This window comes from Phaseolus vulgaris, chromosome 2 (genome assembly GCF_051622355.1).
Source record: "Phaseolus vulgaris cultivar YP4 chromosome 2, ASM5162235v1, whole genome shotgun sequence".
In the NCBI taxonomy this organism is placed as follows: Eukaryota; Viridiplantae; Streptophyta; class Magnoliopsida; order Fabales; family Fabaceae; genus Phaseolus; species Phaseolus vulgaris.
Window position 1 is genome coordinate 39,511,802 of NC_143499.1, and position 19,132 is coordinate 39,530,933.

The 19,132-nt window shown below is 32.0% G+C and overlaps 2 protein-coding genes across 2 annotated transcripts; both read right to left on the minus strand.

The window, feature by feature from the left end:
- Positions 1–91: 91 nt before the first annotated feature.
- Positions 92–4,419, minus strand: LOC137809477 (G-type lectin S-receptor-like serine/threonine-protein kinase RKS1). Its single transcript, XM_068610586.2, has 7 exons — positions 2,941–4,419; positions 2,713–2,841; positions 1,744–1,913; positions 1,399–1,609; positions 1,002–1,239; positions 766–916; positions 92–676 (listed from the first exon to the last, which is right to left on the minus strand). Exons 1-7 carry the CDS (start codon positions 4,271–4,273, stop codon positions 374–376), a joined length of 2,535 nt encoding a protein of 844 aa, XP_068466687.2. The 5' UTR covers positions 4,274–4,419; the 3' UTR covers positions 92–373.
- A 3,280-nt stretch (positions 4,420–7,699) lies between these two features.
- On the minus strand, positions 7,700–12,114 carry LOC137809478 (G-type lectin S-receptor-like serine/threonine-protein kinase RKS1). Its single transcript, XM_068610587.2, is given in 6 exon segments — positions 7,700–8,181; positions 8,271–8,421; positions 8,507–8,744; positions 8,905–9,417; positions 10,564–10,692; positions 10,792–12,114. Coding segments are annotated over 6 exon segments (2,634 nt in total). The 5' UTR covers positions 12,098–12,114; the 3' UTR covers positions 7,700–7,884.
- Between the last annotated feature and the right edge of the window lie 7,018 nt (positions 12,115–19,132).

The window sequence follows — 19,132 nt, forward strand, 5'->3', positions numbered from 1 at the left end:
GCTACCACGCAATGCCTTGAAAGAGAAGAGCAAAATAAATGTTGTATGTATGATGGCTATCATTATATCCTTACAATGAAGCAGTGCAACCTGCGAACTTCAAAGCTGGAAAAGTATTTCTCATGAATAAACCATGGCTTCTGGTCTGTTATTTTTAGAGCCTCCAGGCCACCACAATTTCAATGGATATCAGTGCACAAAATTCCATTTATTTATTTTACATGACCATAATGCGCCAAATGATTTTAGGTGCTATAGCTAAGCTAGTAGCTAAAAAGCAAGGATGAGAAGCATATTGGCAAAATGCTACACATGTACCACAAACATTTAAAATAAAATCTACTCCACCTTAAACAACTGAGGTGGCTTTTAGCTAGCGGGCGATGATGGTAGTGGCTGTTACTTCATATATCGAAGATCCTCCCCCTGATGTTGATGGCTCCGGCCAATCTTTGTCTCCATTGAATAAAAATGCTGGCTTTTCGGGTGGGGATAGAGGTGTTTCATTGCCTAGCATGAAAACAACTTCTGACAAGGAAGGTCTATTTGCTGAATTTTCTTGCACGCACAATAGACCAATTTGAATGCACCTCAGAACAAGAGATGGAGAATAAGACTGAGGCAGTGTTGAATCAACTATATCCAAGGCCCTTCCTTCTGTCCAAACTATCCACACCTACACGTGTATAACATAATCATTAAATTAATCAGTGATAACACAATAATTTGTCTGCCACTTTTAATGATTTTTCTCTCTCAACTTACATGTCCAATCAAATTTAGAGAGGGACTTCCCTTTTCACAATCTGTATTCCTCTTCCCAGCAATAATCTCTAGGAGTAAGACCCCAAAACTAAAGACATCAGATTTTGTTGAATAGCGTCCATCCATTGCATATTCTGGTGACATATAACCACTGCATGATGTAAAACGGTTAGAACATTACGAATAATACATATGAATAACTCCTGTCTATAGGTTTACATGAATAATAGACCTACTATGTTCCAACCACTCTTCTCGTCCTTGCTTGGATTTGATCTTCTCCAAATATTCTAGCCATACCAAAATCTGAGATTTTGGGATTCATTGCAGCATCAAGGAGAACATTGCTGGCTTTTAGATCTCTATGAATTATTTTCAGCCTTGAATCTTGATGAAGATATAAAACACCTCGAGCAATCCCCAAAATGATTTCAAAGCGCTTATCCCAAGTCAGTGATGACCTTCGCTTTTCATCTGAATTTAAGCGTTCAAATTCTCAGATATGTATAAAAAATGTCATGAAACAGGAGTATAACATTTTCTTTGGTATGATGTTACAGTGGTTTAATCAGGGGATCTATGAAATTTATATAAAAAGGTTGGGGAGAAATGAGTGAGTAGAGAAAGACATACCGAATATGAAGAAGTCCAAGCTTTTATTTGGTAGGTATTCATAAACTAACATCCTTTCTTCTTTTTCAAAGCAACAACCGAGCAACCTCACAAGATTTCTGTGTTGAAGTTTAACTAATAATCTAACTTCAGTTTTAAACTCTTCTGTTCCTTGACCTGAATGTTCGGACAATCTTTTCACTGCTATCTCTTGTCCATTGGCTAGGCAGCCCTGAAATGTTTATAACTCTTGAACCTCATTTCACCTTTTTTTTCATCATTTTTCTACAATTCTATCGAATGAAAGTAAAGACATAAAAGACACTTCTCACAACAGTAGCTCATGCATGGTAGAGTTTGAGTTACCTTATAGACAGAACCAAATCCACCTTGCCCAAGCATATTCTCATCACCAAAATTTCTTGTTGCTTCTGTAATCACTTTAAGGCTGAAGAAGGGAAGATTTGAATGTGTGTTGCTTTGGATATCGTGGTCATCTTCAGAGGAAAATTGGTTTAAATGTTGCATCACTTTATCTGAAATTATAAATGCACGACATCAAATAATAAGCTGCTCTTACATTTTTTGTGTGCTATTTCTACAAATTATTCCCTTTAATTGAAATAAGGGAAAACAAGTTCTAAAGTCTCTTCTTTTTCAGAGGGTAAATTGTAGTGGATGAGCTATAAATATTTGTATATAAATTGTATACATGTCGATGCGTCTATACATTTTGCTAGTGTTTCCAATGTAAGGATCCCTCTTATTTATTATAAATAAAATCTTAGATGCAATACCTGCAGTTGCTAACGAATCTTAAGATTGGTCAAGTAGCCTTACTAACTATACCATAGTACGCAGTCCATATAATGAGTAAAACAAAACAAAAAAGGAATTTCTAAACCAGAAGAAACTGATAAATATACCAATTTTCATGAATATATCCATAGTTGTTGCATATTGACAATGAAGTTATTAAGAGGTATTCAAGAGACTAACAAATAGTATTGAACCATAAAAAACGGGATATCACTACGGAGGTTATAAAACAGGGAAGCGACTTCTCAAAAGAGGCCACATTGGAATTGGTAAATTTCCTCTAACGGTTTGATCATTATCCGTTGTTATATAAGACAGTTGATGTCAAAAGGTTTGAGCCATAGTTTTTAAATACAAAAGAAATTAATTTAAACACGCATATATATACATTTATATACATTGTCATTCAACCCAAGGCTATACAGAGATCATTATAGTGACGGCACATAAATTTAAAACTTGTCTTTTAATCATTGGAGTGCTGTGTAATAGCATCCTTAATAGTAAATGACGCACCTTTGCTTTTTCTCTTCCACAAGTAATATACACAGGAGAAAAGAATGAGACTTGCTAGTACTGAAGCAATCAGAATTGCAACCATCCTCTTTTTACCGCTTACTCCTTTTGTTTTTTTGTTATAATTTGCTGACAAGAAGAAACAGTTCAGATAGGTTGTAGCAGCAGAATCCTACTATATATACGTGGTGTTAAATTCAAGAAGTAAAAGATAGTGTGAGGGAGTACCTAGTTCAACTGCATCAACACGGACAAATAAATCTTGGCCTTGATCACTCAGTTTTTGTATGTCTATCAAATTTCCATGCCATGCCAAGCACCCACTTCCACCATTTCTTACATCAAGAACTGCATATGCAGTGCAAGAGCAGTTTCTCAAGCAATCCTCCTCACACTTTTCCAAACTCCAACCCTCTTTGGCAGTTGCCTCGGAGGTATCAGGAAGCTTCAAGCCTTCAAGTTTCACAAACCCTTCTCCATTCCCACAAACGGATGCACCTTGCTTCCTCACGCACCCTCCTGACCCATCTCTGTTATCATACCAATCATGTGGGGATTTGGGTTCAAACCCAGGTAGACAAGAACACCGAAATTCCTCAAAGTTCAAAGGGTCACAGTTACTGTTTGATCCACAGGTTCCATAGTTATCACATTGATTTGTTGGTTCAGACCAGTACCTATTCCATTGACTCTTTTGGTTATCCCAAGTGAATACTTGAAAGAAACCTGACGGTTGAACTACTACCCGAGAGACCAAGGGCTTATCAACCGTGTTATATGAGAGTACTACCTGGTTGTCATCTTCTATAAAAGAAACGTTAAAAGTAAAGATTTCTCTCTTCATGTCGGGTATACCCATAAATAATTCACCGTTCCACGATCCGCCTCGCCAAAAGGGAATGTTCAGGTGATAAAAGAACAGCTGTGGTTTCCCAGTGCTGCTTATTTTCAAAGTGTAAGAACCTGTTCCGGGATCATCATCTGTTTTCCAAGATTGGAGGAACCAACTCTGGTTTGTTCTTCTGTTAAATCCAACTTTTAGATCTTGAAGCAAGGTATCAGTGGGATGGTCAAAGCTTTGCCAGATGAAAGCTTCGGTGTTCTCAAGAATCAGAACAAGGTTACCTATATCTGTGAGTTTAGCCATGACTTTGGTGCTGTTTGATTGGGAAGTTGAAATATTGGTAGACCAAACGGGAATGGTGCTATATTTGTGTTGGAGTACTAGGTTTCCATCTGGGTTGATTGAAAGAAACCCAGAAGTGTCATTGATGGGAGTGTTTCTGTTTGCCACCCAAGCAACAGTTTGTTCTTGGACGTTGTTGTACCATATTCCCACATAGCGGAAGTTGGACTTGCCTGGACTGAAGAATCCAAGAGCAAATGTCTGGGCTTTTGAAACAAGAAGCTCTCCATCTCTGATGCCTTTGTCAGCAAATAGGGTATCAGAAGAAGAGCAATACGAGAAGCTGAATAGTAGAATCTTAGCGCAAAGCAGGTAGATGCTATGCTTGTTGTATTGACTCATGAGAAAGCTTGAAGGACTTTTAGCATAGTGCATGGAGTTGTTGTTTCATACTCCTCTTGCATATTATGAGGAGAAATAAATAGCAGTGGTGTGAAATCCAATATGCTCGTACTCCTTGTACTAATTTATCTCTCTAGCAGATTCATGTACCCACAACTACGCAAGACTTTCACTTGGATTGAGGACTAGTACACTTGGGAACACTCATTCCTTTTGTGAAGCTTGTCTTTGGAACGTCGTGGAGGCTGCTGAATGCCCACCCAACAAAGGCCGTACCTAAAACGTCACTCTTTTCTGCCTACAAATAACTGTTGCATGGTGTAACATTGCATTGCTTGCACCACCAATTGCACAAAGACACATGACACATTATGTTTCAAACAATACCGTATTTTTAGGAGGGAGTAGTGGATAAATATACATTTAATAACTTCTTAGAATCATTACTGTTGTTTTGTGTTATCACTTTTCTCGTCATTCTGCATTTCTATGTAGTACTATATTACTATATTCATCTCAGAATACGCGATTTTGCTTAACTCAACTATTAACTTAACCCATACGGTAAGAGATGGTTATCACTAATTAATCTATATATATAGATAATCTCTTGGTCGATATCTCTCTTCTTCTTTTCAAATTTTGAGATGATGAAAACAACTTTTTAATGTTTCTTGAGCTTATCATATATTTAATATATTATCTCAATATCATCAGTACTTCCATTTCATGGAATAGTTCTTCATGATTAGAAACTTTCTCAATTTTTCATTGATTTGACAATTTGAAAAAAAAAAACTTCATTAATTTACAACTATCAACAAGTTAACATGATTTTACCATTGTTAGTCAGATGCAAATTTTTTATCAACAACAAATTAATTCAAGATGAATTTTTACATAAGGATCATTTCATATGTAGTCAAACCCGGGTACATAAAGGCGGACTCAAACACTCTACAAACTCTAAAAAACGTAGTCGAAAAGATACTAACAAAACCAACAAAACCTTTGAAAAATACCACCCCCAACTCAAGAAACACCACCCCACCAACCAAGAACATAAACAAATGAGACTAAGACGACGTAAACATATCAAAGGGGCAAGACACCAATCTGAATAGGAAAAATAAGCAAATGACACTTTAGAAGATAACCTAGACCAAACCTTTAGTTGAGACAAAGATAAAATTTCATAATGATCCAACACTCCATCCTTGAAAATGATTGAAAATGATCTTATTCCTATGTCCTTAGATCTCATTTACCACTGCAATCCAAACATTCCGCAAAACTAAGTTAACAGAATTAGAATCAGAAGCGTTACACAAATTGAACTATAAGAAGTGTGAATGAGCGTCGAAAGGATCAGCTGACATCCACCCTAACCATGCATAACAGAGATTCCACACTAACTAGGTGATTCTACAACCAAAAAACAAGTGATTTAAAGTCTCTTCTTCAACCATACGTCTAACCAAATTAATCTTAGTAACAATCTTGTTTTCCAACACCTTCCAGACGGTAATGTGGACAAAGGGTAAAGCTTAATCCTCCAAAAAACCTTAAACAACCGCGCACGATCGCCATTTAACTCTCCTCTTAGAATATCATAAGCAGATTTAATCGATAACTCTAGCAAACTCACAATTTTTCCAAACCCGTTTATCATCAGTTTCCACAACAGGACACGAGTCATGCACCACATCAAGAGGTGACTAACCTGATTCTTCTCCCAATCAAAAAGACTCATTCTCCACTCCAAATTCCACACTCATACACTATTAACCCAATACCTGCAAAGATCCAACGTTAAAGCTTTGTTAGGATAAAGAGAAAACAATCTTGGAAATTGGTTCTTTAAAACAACATTACCCACCCACCTATCCTCCCAAAAGGTAATGTTCTTACCATTACCAACTTCCCACTTACAACAGTCTTCGAAATCCCTACCCCAGTCTTTTATCTCCCAAATCGCCTTCAAATCTCTCCACCACAGGAGTCTTTGTTATAAGATATGTTTTCTTTCAAACTTCTCCAACCTCCGTATTTAGATTGTAATGCCTCCTTTCATAAACCACTTTGAACCTAACCTCCAAATCCATTTACTTAACAAGGCCAAATTGAAAAGTTTAACATTAATGATACCGAACCCACCACCTTCACCAGACACACAAACCTTCTCCTAAGAGGTCCAAGCGATCTTCCTCCCTTCAAACCCCAAACCCTAAAGAAAATTTCTTTGTACTTTGACAATCTATTTCAACACAACTGAAGGCATCCTAAACATGGATATATAGAACAACTAGATTTTTTTTTTTATCTGAGCTCTTAAATGAGAAACATAGTATATGTGTAGCTTTGTCAAGAAGAAGATAAACCTATCATTTTGGTGAAATAAACATATTCATGGATGCTAGAAGTCAGACCACCACCAACTTATATTTTGTTCGTTGATGTAGTCTTGATTTACTATGTTGGTTAAAGCATCCTCTAGTGTGAGAAATTGGAGAGCAACATGTTCGTCAATAAATTTGGTGAGTTGAAGAACTTTGACAGTAACAAACACCTACTCTTAAATGAGAAAAAGTTATTATCTTCAAGTTTGAGAGAAATAAGTGTATTGAATGTGTGACAAAGAAAACAGGAAGTGTCGTCGAATTTGTAAATTGCATGGTGGGAGAAAAAAATATTATAGCTCGTGATGGAAGTTAAGCAACTCTAATACTATGTTAGAAAGGAAAAGGAGAGTATTATTCATCAATTGTATATTGCATAAGCAATAAATAAATAAATATATATATAAATATATATAATATATATATATATATTATATATATTTATATATATATAATATATATATATATATTATATATATTTATATATATATATATATATATTATATATATATATATATATATATATATATATATATATATATATGCGCGCGCTAAAGAATAACAGATATTTCTGTTAATTTTATTATTTGCTATCACATCAAGAAGTGATTGAGCAGAAAAGTATTTTTTAACTTTATCCCTCTACAAAGAAACAAAATAATAATAAATAGAATATCGGATAAGTGTTGTTATCACATTTATTTAATTAAGTACGATATCCATTGTAGTCACATTTACATGTTGAATTTGTATAAATTAACATTATTTCATTATTAGATTATTATGAATATTATCAATAATGAAAATTAATATTTTATTATGCTAATTACAATAATAAATATTTGTTAATAAAGTTTATGATGTGCTTCTACTTTCAGTTAGATTTTAAGTAATAAGAGGCTCTGCGTCGTTATAAAACTGGAAAAACACTACACAACATTTGGAAGCACCTCTTGATTAAATAAAAACATGAACCACCAGATAAAGTGTACTTTTCCTTCATTCCTTTTCTTGAAATAAAGGTTATAAACATAGATTCAAGATGCCCTTTCTTAGTACACACATTTCAAACTTCTCTGATTAGATTGTGTCGCAAAAATTCAAGATTTAATCTCTAAAGTTTCTACCATCACACACAAGCACATAAAAGAAGGCGATATTCCAGAACTTTAAACTACTATAGAACCTAGAGTAGAAAGATTCACATTTTATGTGAACAATATACATGTCTGAGGTAACTTTTAGCTAACGAGCACTGATAGTAGTTGCTGTTATTTCATTTATTGAAGATCCTCCACCTAATGTTAATGACTCGGGCAAATCTCCATTCAGTAAAAATGCTGGCTTTTCGGGTGGAGAAAGAGGTGTTTCATTGCCTAGCATGAAAACAACTTCTGACAAGGAAGGTCTATTCGCTGAATTTTCTTGCACGCACAATAGACCAATTTGAATGCACCTCAGAACAAGAGATGGAGAATAAGACTGAGGTAGTGTTGAATCAACTACATCCAAGGCCCTTCCTTCTGTCCAAACTGTCCACACCTACACGTGTATAACATAATCATTAAATTAATCAGTGATAACACAATAATTTGTTTGCCACTTTTAATGATTTTTCTCTCTCAACTTACATGTCCAATCAAATTTAGAGAGGGTCTTCCCTTTTCACAATCTGTGTTCCTCTTCCCAGCAATAATCTCTAGGAGTAAGACCCCAAAACTAAAGACATCAGATTTTGTTGAATAGCGTCCATGCATTGCATATTCAGGTGACATATAACCACTGCATAATCCAAAACGGTTAGAACATTACGAATAATACATGTTAATAACTCCTGTCTATAGGTTTACATGAATAATAGACCTACTATGTTCCAACCACTCTTCTCGTCCTTGCTTGGATTTGATCTTCTCCAAATATTCTAGCCATACCAAAATCTGAGATTTTGGGATTCATTGCAGCATCAAGGAGCACATTGCTGGCTTTTAGATCTCTATGAATTATTTTCAGCCTTGAATCTTGATGAAGATATAACACACCTCGAGCAATCCCCAAAATGATTTCAAAGCGCTTATCCCAAGTCAGTGATGACCTTCGCTTTTCATCTGAATTTAAGCGTTCAAATTCTCAGATATGTATAAAAAATGTCATGAAACAGGAGTATAACATTTTTTTTTGGTATAATGTTACAGTGGTTTAATCAGGGGATCTATGAAATTTATATATGAAGGTTGGGGAGAAATGAGTGAGTAGAGAAAGACATACCGAATATGAAGAAGTCCAAGCTTTTATTTGGTAGGTATTCATAAACTAACATCCTTTCTTCTTTTTCAAAGCAACAACCGAGCAACCTCACAAGATTTCTGTGTTGAAGTTTAACTAATAATCTAACTTCAGTTTTAAACTCTTCTGTCCCTTGACCTGAATGTTCGGACAATCTTTTCACTGCTATCTCTTGTCCATTGGCTAGGCAGCCCTGAAATGTTTATAACTCTTGAACCCCATTTCACTTTTTTTTCATCATTTCTACAATACTATTGAAGGAAAAGTAAAGACATAAAAGACACTTCTCACAACAGTAGCTCATGCATGGTAGAGTTTGAGTTACCTTATAGACAGAACCAAATCCACCTTGCCCAAGCATATTCTCATCACCAAAATTTCTTGTGGCTTCCGTTATCACTTTAAGGCTGAAGAAGGGAAGGTTTGAATGTGTGTTGCTTTGGATATCGTGGTCGTCTTCAGGGTAAAATTGGTTTAAATGTTGCATCACTTTATCTGAAATTAGAAATGCCTTTAGATAAGACTTAAAGCAATATAACCACCACATTCTTTAAGAATAAAAGGGAGGGGGCAGAGGAATTCTGTCAATGGAGTGAGCATACATATAATACCTCTGACATTCTGTGTTATTGCTTATTACTAAACAAGTCTTAACATATGCTGTCTTTTTCAGAGGGGAAATATTTAATGTACCACATGCTTTTGCTAACAAACATTTCAATGTTTATAAAATTATTCATTTATCTAGTGTTGAAAATGTAATGATCCCTTTTATGTTATTGTTTTCTTAAATAAAACTTAAATGTTGTCTACTGATACAAAAGAAAATTAGAGATTGGTAAAACAGCTATACTAACTGTAACATATTTTATACAGTCCATAAAATAGTTGAATACCACACACACACACAAAAACAAAAGAATTCGTAATATAAAAGAAACTACCAGATGTTTTTCATGCATACTGGTGAGTGTGTGATTCACAATAATATATATTAGTATTAGTTTAAAGAATAAAAATATTTTGTTTATAATTTTTGTACAATAGAACTTATTTATTGTATTTTTTCTTTGATTTATAATTGTAGATTTATTTCCTTAAATGTGTAATTATAGTTTGTATTGAAATTAGACTTCAATCGAGAACTAATTCCGTTCAATTAAAAAGAGAAAAGAAGAGTTTTAGAAAGCATGGAAAACATGTGTTTGAAGGAGAGTATGAAAACCATGACCAAGCATGGAATGTTCTCTATTTCCACTTCTTATTCATCTTTTCTATTTCTTTAGTTTCATTAGTTACATTACTTGTTTTTTTTTTAACTTCGCACCATTAGTATACTATTTTATGTTCATATTGTTTCCTTTATTCATGACATGTTCTTATTTTAATTCTTGTTTATATGTTGGAATCCTTCATGTTTTTAAAGAAATGAGGTTTATTTTATGATTATGATCTTGGAAAGATATTGAAACTTAAAAAGCTTCCAAGACTTATATGTTCTATCACATACAGAAAATAATAATGAACCATAAAGAACAGGGGATATCATTGCTAAATTTATAAAACAGGGAAGTTAGTTATCTTGAAAAGTCATAATGGAGTTTGAAGTTACTGCAGCCGTTTGGGATGACGATGACGAACCTTTGCTTTTTTTCTTGGAGAGGTAATACAGACCGGAGAGGATAATGAAACTTGTTAGTACTGAAGCAATCAGAACTGTAACCATCCTCTTTTTACCGCGTAATCCTTTAGTTTTTTTGTTATAATTTGCTGATAAGAAGAAACAGTTCAGATAGGTTGTAGCAGCAGAATCCTACTATATATACGTGGTGTTAAATTCAAGAAGTAAAAGATAGTGTGAGGGAGTACCTAGTTCAACTGCATCAACACGGACAAATAAATCTTGGCCTTGATCACTCAGTTTTTGTATGTCTATCAAATTTCCATGCCATGCCAAGCACCCACTTCCACCATTTCTTACATCAAGAACTGCATATGCAGTGCAAGAGCAGTTTCTCAAGCAATCCTCCCCACACTTTTCCAAACTCCAACCCTCTTTGGCAGTTGCCTCGGAGGTATCAGGAAGCTTCAAGCCTTCAAGTTTCACAAACCCTTCTCCATTCCCACAAACGGATGCACCTTGCTTCCTCACGCACCCTCCTGACCCATCTCTGTTATCATACCAATCATTTGTGGATTTGGGTTCAAACCCAGGTAGACAAGTACACCGAAATTCGTCAAAGTTCAAAGGGTTACATTTACCGTTGGATCCACACGTTCCATAGTTATCACATTGGTTTATTGGCACAGACCAGTACCTGTTCCACTGATTCTTTTGGTTATCCCAAGTGAATACATTAAAGAAACCTGATTGCTGAACTACCACCCAAGTGATCAAGGACTTATGAAGCGGGTTAAATGAGAGTGCTACGAGGTTGTCATCTTCCGTAAAAGAAACATTAAATGTAAGCAAATCTCTTTTCATGTTGGGTACACCCATAAATAATTCACCGTTCCACGATCCTCCTCGCCACAAGGGAAGGTTCTGGTGATACAAGAACAACTGTGGCTTCCCACTTCTGCTCAGTTCCAATGTGTAAGAACCTGTTCCGGGGTCATCATCTGTCTTCCAAGATTGGAGGATCCAACTCTGGTTAGCTCTTCTGTCAAAACCAATTCTTAGATATGGAATCAAGGTGTCTGTGGGATGATCAAAGCTTTGCCAGATGACAGTTTTGGTGTCGTTAAGAATCAGAACAAGGTTTGCTAGGTCTGAGAGTTGAGCTATGACGTTAGTGCTAGTGCTATTTGATTGGGTGAGTGAAACACTGGTAGACCAAATGGGACTAGAGCTATAGTTGTGGTGGAGGACTAGGTTTCCATCTGGGTTGATTGAGAGAACCCCAGAGGTGTCGTTGATGGGAGTGTTTCTGTTTGCAACCCAAACAGCAGTTTGTTCTTGCACGTTGTTGAACCATATTCCCAAATAGCGGGATTTGGATTTTCCTGGACTGAAAAATCCAAGAGCAAAGGTTTTGGCTTTGGAAACAACAAGTTCGCCATCTCTGATGGCTTTGTCAGTAGATATGGTATCAGAACAAGAACAAAATTGGAAGGTGAAGAGTAGAATCAAAGAGCTTAGCAGCCATATTTTATGCTTATGTGTTTGGCTCATGGCAAAAAAAGGGAGTGTTTTCATGTTAGTGGAGTGTTACTCTATCATATTTCATTTCATACCACCTCTTGCATTATATGAGAAGGAAACGTGGTTGGCACCAAAATCTGTATATTTGTAGTTAATTTTTTTTCTACAGGGATTAATTATTTACTCTTAGATCCAAGTTCAAAGTATGTTTTATTTGGTTTTGAATGTGATTAAACAATGAAGTGTAAAAAACGATTTTTTTGTGTGTATCATATCATGTCAGATGCAAAGTGTTCACTTTAGTCCAACAAACATAAGTTGTGTGATTGAATAGATAGAAATGTTGTTTAATATGTGTTTCGCTTGACAAATCAAGTATCATGTCAGATGCAAAGTGTTAAGTTTAGTCCAACAAACATAAGTTGTGTGATTGAATAGATAAAAATGTTGTTTAATATGTGTTATGCTTGACAAATCAAGTTTCTTATGTATGTTGTTCATCTTAAACAAGCTTGAACATACGTACACAAGTTTAGTTTATCTACTAAACGTTTACTTGGAGTGCCAATAGAATACTTCATTAATAGACAACGTTCTGAACAATTCATAATATACGTCAAACTAATAAATGTTTATTTTATACTTGCAATATACTCCTTCATTCTTTCAGGATAATCTTGCAATATTTTGTCAACATCAAAACTTCTTGAAAAACACTTTAAAAGTTATTTTAGGCAAACAACTTTTATGAAAAAAGGCATGATGTTAGTGTTGTAGAGTTAGCCAGTTGTACCAGGTCCTATGTGTGTCTCAAAAGGTGGAAGGAAGCTACCGACCTAGGTTTGTGAAGCTATGTCATGTTCCTGATGTGTTGGCAAAGAAGTCACGTGCATTTAATGCTTAACCAAAAGCACTAAATGCATCTTGCAACTTCAAAACATGCTCAAATGTAAGAAGAAGAAGCAATCGAAGAAGAACTAGTCGAAGAAGACCCTCACAACAACTCAGAGGGTTTTGCATCAACCATTTCCTTCTCAAACTATTTAAAGCTCTTTGTGAAGAATGATGACTAACAAAATTCTTGCAACAAGAACTTGCACAAACGTAATTATGAGAAAGAACATTGGTTTTGTTCATCTATGTATAGAAAAGTGTATTTTATCTTTATCAATCGTAAGACATTATCCTATTTTTAGTGAGCAATCATGTAATCTTTTAGATAATCTTATTAGTAAAACCTTATTTTAGTTAGGAGTGATTGCATTCCAAAGAATACTTTATGGTTTAGTCATGAGTGACTATGTTTCAAACAATATTCAGTTTTAGTTAAGAGTAGTTGTGGTCCAAACAATAATATTCGGTGGTTTAGCTAGGACGAGTTGTGTTCCAAATAATACTCATATATTAGACAATAGTGGTTGAGTTAGGACGAGTTGTGTTTCAAACAATACTCATATACTTGATGGTTTAGCTATGAGTAGTTACATTTTAAACAATACTTGTTTTTAGTAAAAAATAGTTGTGTTTCAAACAATACTCGTGCTTAATTAAAAGGGATTGAAACTAAAAAATACTTAATTATACATTGTAGCATTAGCCTGTAATAAAGAAACTTGATCTTGTTAATAAAAGATTCGATATAAACTGAATTATTAAACAAATCATATAAAATATGTAAATATCTTTAACACTTAACTTTTTTTTATCTTATATATTACTAATTTACGACTAACCTTAGAAGAATAGTTATGTGAAAATTAGATTTGATAAAGTATTTTTTGCATTGCGTTTTTAAAGTCTTTTAAATTTGAGGTTGTGCTTGTACTATTAAGAAAATTGATTAACAAAAGTAAACTTCGTCTAATAGTACCTATCAAACAAAATTTTTCTAAAATATTTTAAAAAAAGTCGTAAAACATAATTTAATCTTTTCTTTTCTATTTTCACATATTTTCTACATTAATAAATCATAAAAAAAATTACACTAGTATTATAATTACAAAAAAATGAGTTAATGACATAATAAAATACATACACACAGTAATTTCACATGGCTTAAAAGACTACAAAATTTATCCAATTTTTCTATTAGTAATTTATTATTAGTAATCATTTTTATTATTGGTTAATAATATCTTGACACCTAATAAATTTAAACAACTTAGTTACGTAAATCATTAAAAAAAACTAATTTTTTTTATTATAAAGAAAGAAAAATAATATGTCAACTAATTTTACAAAATTTATTGGAGAAAAATATCATAATCGTGCCAATTTTAAATTTTAAAATCTATATTCAACATAAATAAAATATTCTTAAGATATTATTAGTCTTTTTTTACCAATAATTTTATATATTATTAAAAAGCCGTGATACGTTGATACTATTATTTATTTTCCACATTCACTTTACAACTCTATATAGTATTATTTCATTATATAATGTTTTATTACAAACTCAGTTGTGAAGTAGATATACTTAGTGAATAGTGGTGTTAAGAAATAATTTTTGCATTATTAAATTTGGAGAGGTCAAAAGAGTGGGACTTTAGTTATATTTGCATTAATTTAGCCGCCTATACAGTAACTTGGAATTTTTTATGAAATGCAAAAGACTACTAATGTGTAGAGAATATTTCATATAATCTTGATATGAATTTTAAAACTAAAAACATTAAAGAAACATCATCATTGTCAAAATTAAAACACCGCTAAAAATATTAAATTTTATAAACGAGTGTTGATAGTTTATATATTGTTAATTATTTATATATTACTACGACTTCGATGCAATAATCGTTGTTTCGGTTGTGAATAATTTTATTTTCACTCGAATATATTTTATAATGTGTTTTGATAAAATAAATTAAGAGTATAATTCATTTTAAAAAAATTAAAATAGTTTATTATTTTGAGTAATAAAATTTTAAAAGATTTTTTTTTAACAATTTCATTAGAATAGCTAAAATACTTAAAATTAGATAATTGTAAATTTCCTTAAAAAAATGATTTTTTTTTTATAATCTCAAATTTTTTAATGTACTAAAAATAGTGAAATTATTTATTTAAACACAATATTAACAAAATAATAAATTATTTTATTATTTTATTAGTTAAAAATGTATAGCTCATAAATTTAATTGTGCAACTTTACATATGAGAAAAATGTAAGAATGGTAATTTTAAATAGTTTTTAAAATATATGCTGTCACTAAAAAATTATAAGAAAATATATTATTATTAAACGTAAATCTTTGTATAAATTATTCAATGTACTAAGTCAATCCCAGCGATTTTTTTATTGAATTTTTTTAATATAATTGTTTACAGACAGCAAGACAAGGAAGATAGAAAAAAGACTGAATATATTATATGATAGTTTTAATAACATATATATATATATATATATATATATATATATATAAAATAAAGGTAAATTTGTATTTAGTTGGTTGTTAAGTATCAAAGTCCTAGAAAACATCCATAAATGACATCCATTAAATCAAAGAGACTTTGGCTTACTTGAGCAGTGTATGTCAATTGTTATAAATTCTTTGCATTTGTATTCAATTCCTAAGAAAAAAAAAATACATTTAGTGAAGTGAAAGAACATTTTTTAGCCTATGTTTTCTAATAAATAAAATATATACTAAATAATGCAAAACCTTTTTTTTTACATATTGTCATCTAATTATAAGCTTATATGTATATGACACGGTGAGTTTTATTAGATAAAAGTTTTAAAATATCGTATTAATAATTACCTTTTATTTATTGAATTTACACTTACAATATTAACTGTAACATTTTTGATAAATTTCATTTATTTTTTATTTTTTCTGCAAAGTATTCAGTATTTTTTTCTTGATGATTATTCTAAGTTGAAAAGATATGATCAACTATTTATAATAATATTTTTGTCTCAATTACTCCCTACATTTTTTTATTTGCCTATTAAGAGTTTTATTCCAAACTACAAAATGGAATTCATGTTCTTAGTCTAAGAAAACATTTATGAGATATTATATTTTTTTTATTTTTGTCACAATAAATAAATATATATATATATATATATAATTATTACATTTAAACTTTGAAAACATATGATGTAATACTACAAAAAAAAATTATTTTTAACGGTGACATTACCTGCGGTTTTAATCCTTACTAAGTGCGTTATCTGTAGTTTGTTTTTTTTCTTGGAAGATCTAGCGTCGCTAACTGATTACCGACGGTTTGAAAACCCCCGCTATTTCTGACGATTTAAAATCTCTGTTTTTCCCAGTAGTTTGAAAACCTCCGCTATTTCCGACGGTTTGAAAACTCCCGCTATTTCCGGCGATTTGAAAATTCCCACTACTTTCGACAGTTTGAAAATCCCTGCTACTTCCGGTGGTTTGAAAACCCTATTTTTGACGATTTTTTTTTGCCTTCCATCTAGATGTTTTACATTTCTTATAAAAATCATTATCTTTGTCTTCTCCTAAGTACAACATGCAATCATTTGGACAAACATCAATTTTGGTGTAATGAAGACCAAACTTGTTAATGTTTTTCTTCACCTCATAGAATGAGTGCGGAATTTTAACATGTTCAAAGGCATTTGCTAACAACTCTAGTATCATGAACATTGCCTTGTCACTTATTTTCCATAGACATTTGATGTGGTACAACTTGAGCAAGAAAGAAAGTTTAGAATATTTATCACACCCTTCATATAAACTCTCTTGACCATCTTGCATTAACTCAAGAAAGTCTTCAATATCATCATTCACAATATGGCTTGATTGTGCACTCGTTTCCTTATCATTCACCATGTCATTGCTATATTGATGATGCCCAAATGCATCGTTAACCATATCACACATAAGATGATTCTCAACAATTCTTTCATTATCTTCTTGCGGCATTACATGTGCTTCATTTGTCACATTTACTCATATTCTCTCCCCATGTAGAAGCTAGACTTTATATCCACTTGGAAAAGGTTTAACAATCAAGTGCTCATACACTACTTCACGACACTCCCATTTGTTAAAGTTGCACTTCTGGCATGGGCATATTATCTTCCCCCTCACACCATTATTAGCAAATGCAAAGTTCAAAAATTTATTCAAGCCTTCTATATATTCCGGTGTATTTCTTGGCATGTCTATCCAAGATTTATCCATTGAAATGAGGTCTGTTCAAACAACGATTGATACATCATTTCAAGGAAATAAGAAACTTGGAGAGAAAAGGCAGGGATTGAGTGAGAAAACAATTAGACTAGGAACGAGAAACAAGTATCACAGGGCCCACCAAGCAACAGTTGTTCAAAGTGTGGCAGCTATGCAAGGTGGAGGTGGGGTGGTTGGCACACATAATTTACAATAACAAGAAAGTAAAGTGAATATAGTCCTAGCAAGTTATCAGCAATGTCATTCTATTTCCAAAACAAAACCACCAAACAACGTGTAATTTTAAAATCAAAGGCTCAAATTAAAAAACATATATTCAGACAAATTATACATACAAAAGAACACCAATTGTTCCAGAACACCAAAAAACTAAAAATCATAACAAAGGTTGGGTGAAACAAACAAATGCGGATCAAAATAGAGAAAAATGAAGGTCTCAACCTTGAACATGAAGGATTACTAATATGGGAAGTGCACCACCTATAATAAAGAGATAGTTACAATCCAAATGATGATTTAGTTTATTTATAGACCATATACAACAAAATAAAAAATTAAGAGAAGAATTATTACAGCAAAGTGTATTTTCAATTTCAATTTAAGGAGATTACCAAAAGAATAGGAAAATAGTTCACATATTGACTTAATTAACCATTCTTCTAGTTAATTCATCCTAAACCAATAACTAATTCACTAAAATATCTTAACACCATTTTTATCATGCTAAACATAATTTTCTTTGGATAATTAGATTTCACCCACCATGGTAGATTTCATACACAATAGTCTAGAGTAAGTAACCATCACTCAAATCACAATCTCAAATTACTTTTGAATTATACAATCCCAAAACTAATTACAAGTCTAGAAAAAAAACTTCCAAATTACATAATTCAAAATATTACCAAAGAATTTTTTTAAATAAAAAAATTTATAAAAATGAGAAAAGAACATATATATTTTAAAATAGTCCATTCTATTTTCTTAAACCAAACCCTATATTAGAATCATAGTCCAATGGACCATTTTTGGGCTAATTGGAAATTAAAGAGGTTTACCAACTATCCATAAAAAAAAAATCATGAGATATAATTGTTTAAAGTTTGATATTCATCACACATGCATTATATAATAACATCACATCACTCACTTTTTTCTAATATTACTTGAAACAATTATATTAATCTCTCTATTATTAATAAAATATATAATTAAAACAAGTCAAAATTAATAAAAGTAAACAAAAAAATTAAATCAATATGAATTTGACCACCTTAATTAGAGTAATAACTAATTACATATTAATTTAAAAGTTATTTATTAATAATATAAATTATTTTAAATATTAATAACTTTTTTTAAATCCTAAAATGTAAAATAATATTTAATTTAATTAATATAGTATTTTTATCTTTAAAACTAATTTCTATTTAATAATTCTGTTTTATTTTCACTCATATGCATGATATTAAAATTTATGGAGTATAAATCATCATAATCCAAATCAATTTTACTTTAGAAATTAAATCACATGATTTTTCAGGGAACTACAATTTTTTAATGCTCAAGTGGTAAAGAAGTTCCTTTCTTTTTTTAATGATTAAGTGACAAAGAACTTTCTTTCTCTTATACAAAGAAAGAACTTTATATAAGGCCCTTCATTCTTTACATCAATTGTTTGATGGAGATATAAAATGATTTGAGATAATTTAAAACGTGAGTATGAAATGAGAAAAAAAATTGAAAAAAATAAATCAACATTAATTTAAATATTGATTGTGACATGTAAAAAAGAACAAAATTAAGTATTTATGATGATTGATATAATAGGGGGAAAAAAAGAAAAAAAAATTGCATTGTATAAGAAAACAAGTCTTAAATAGCT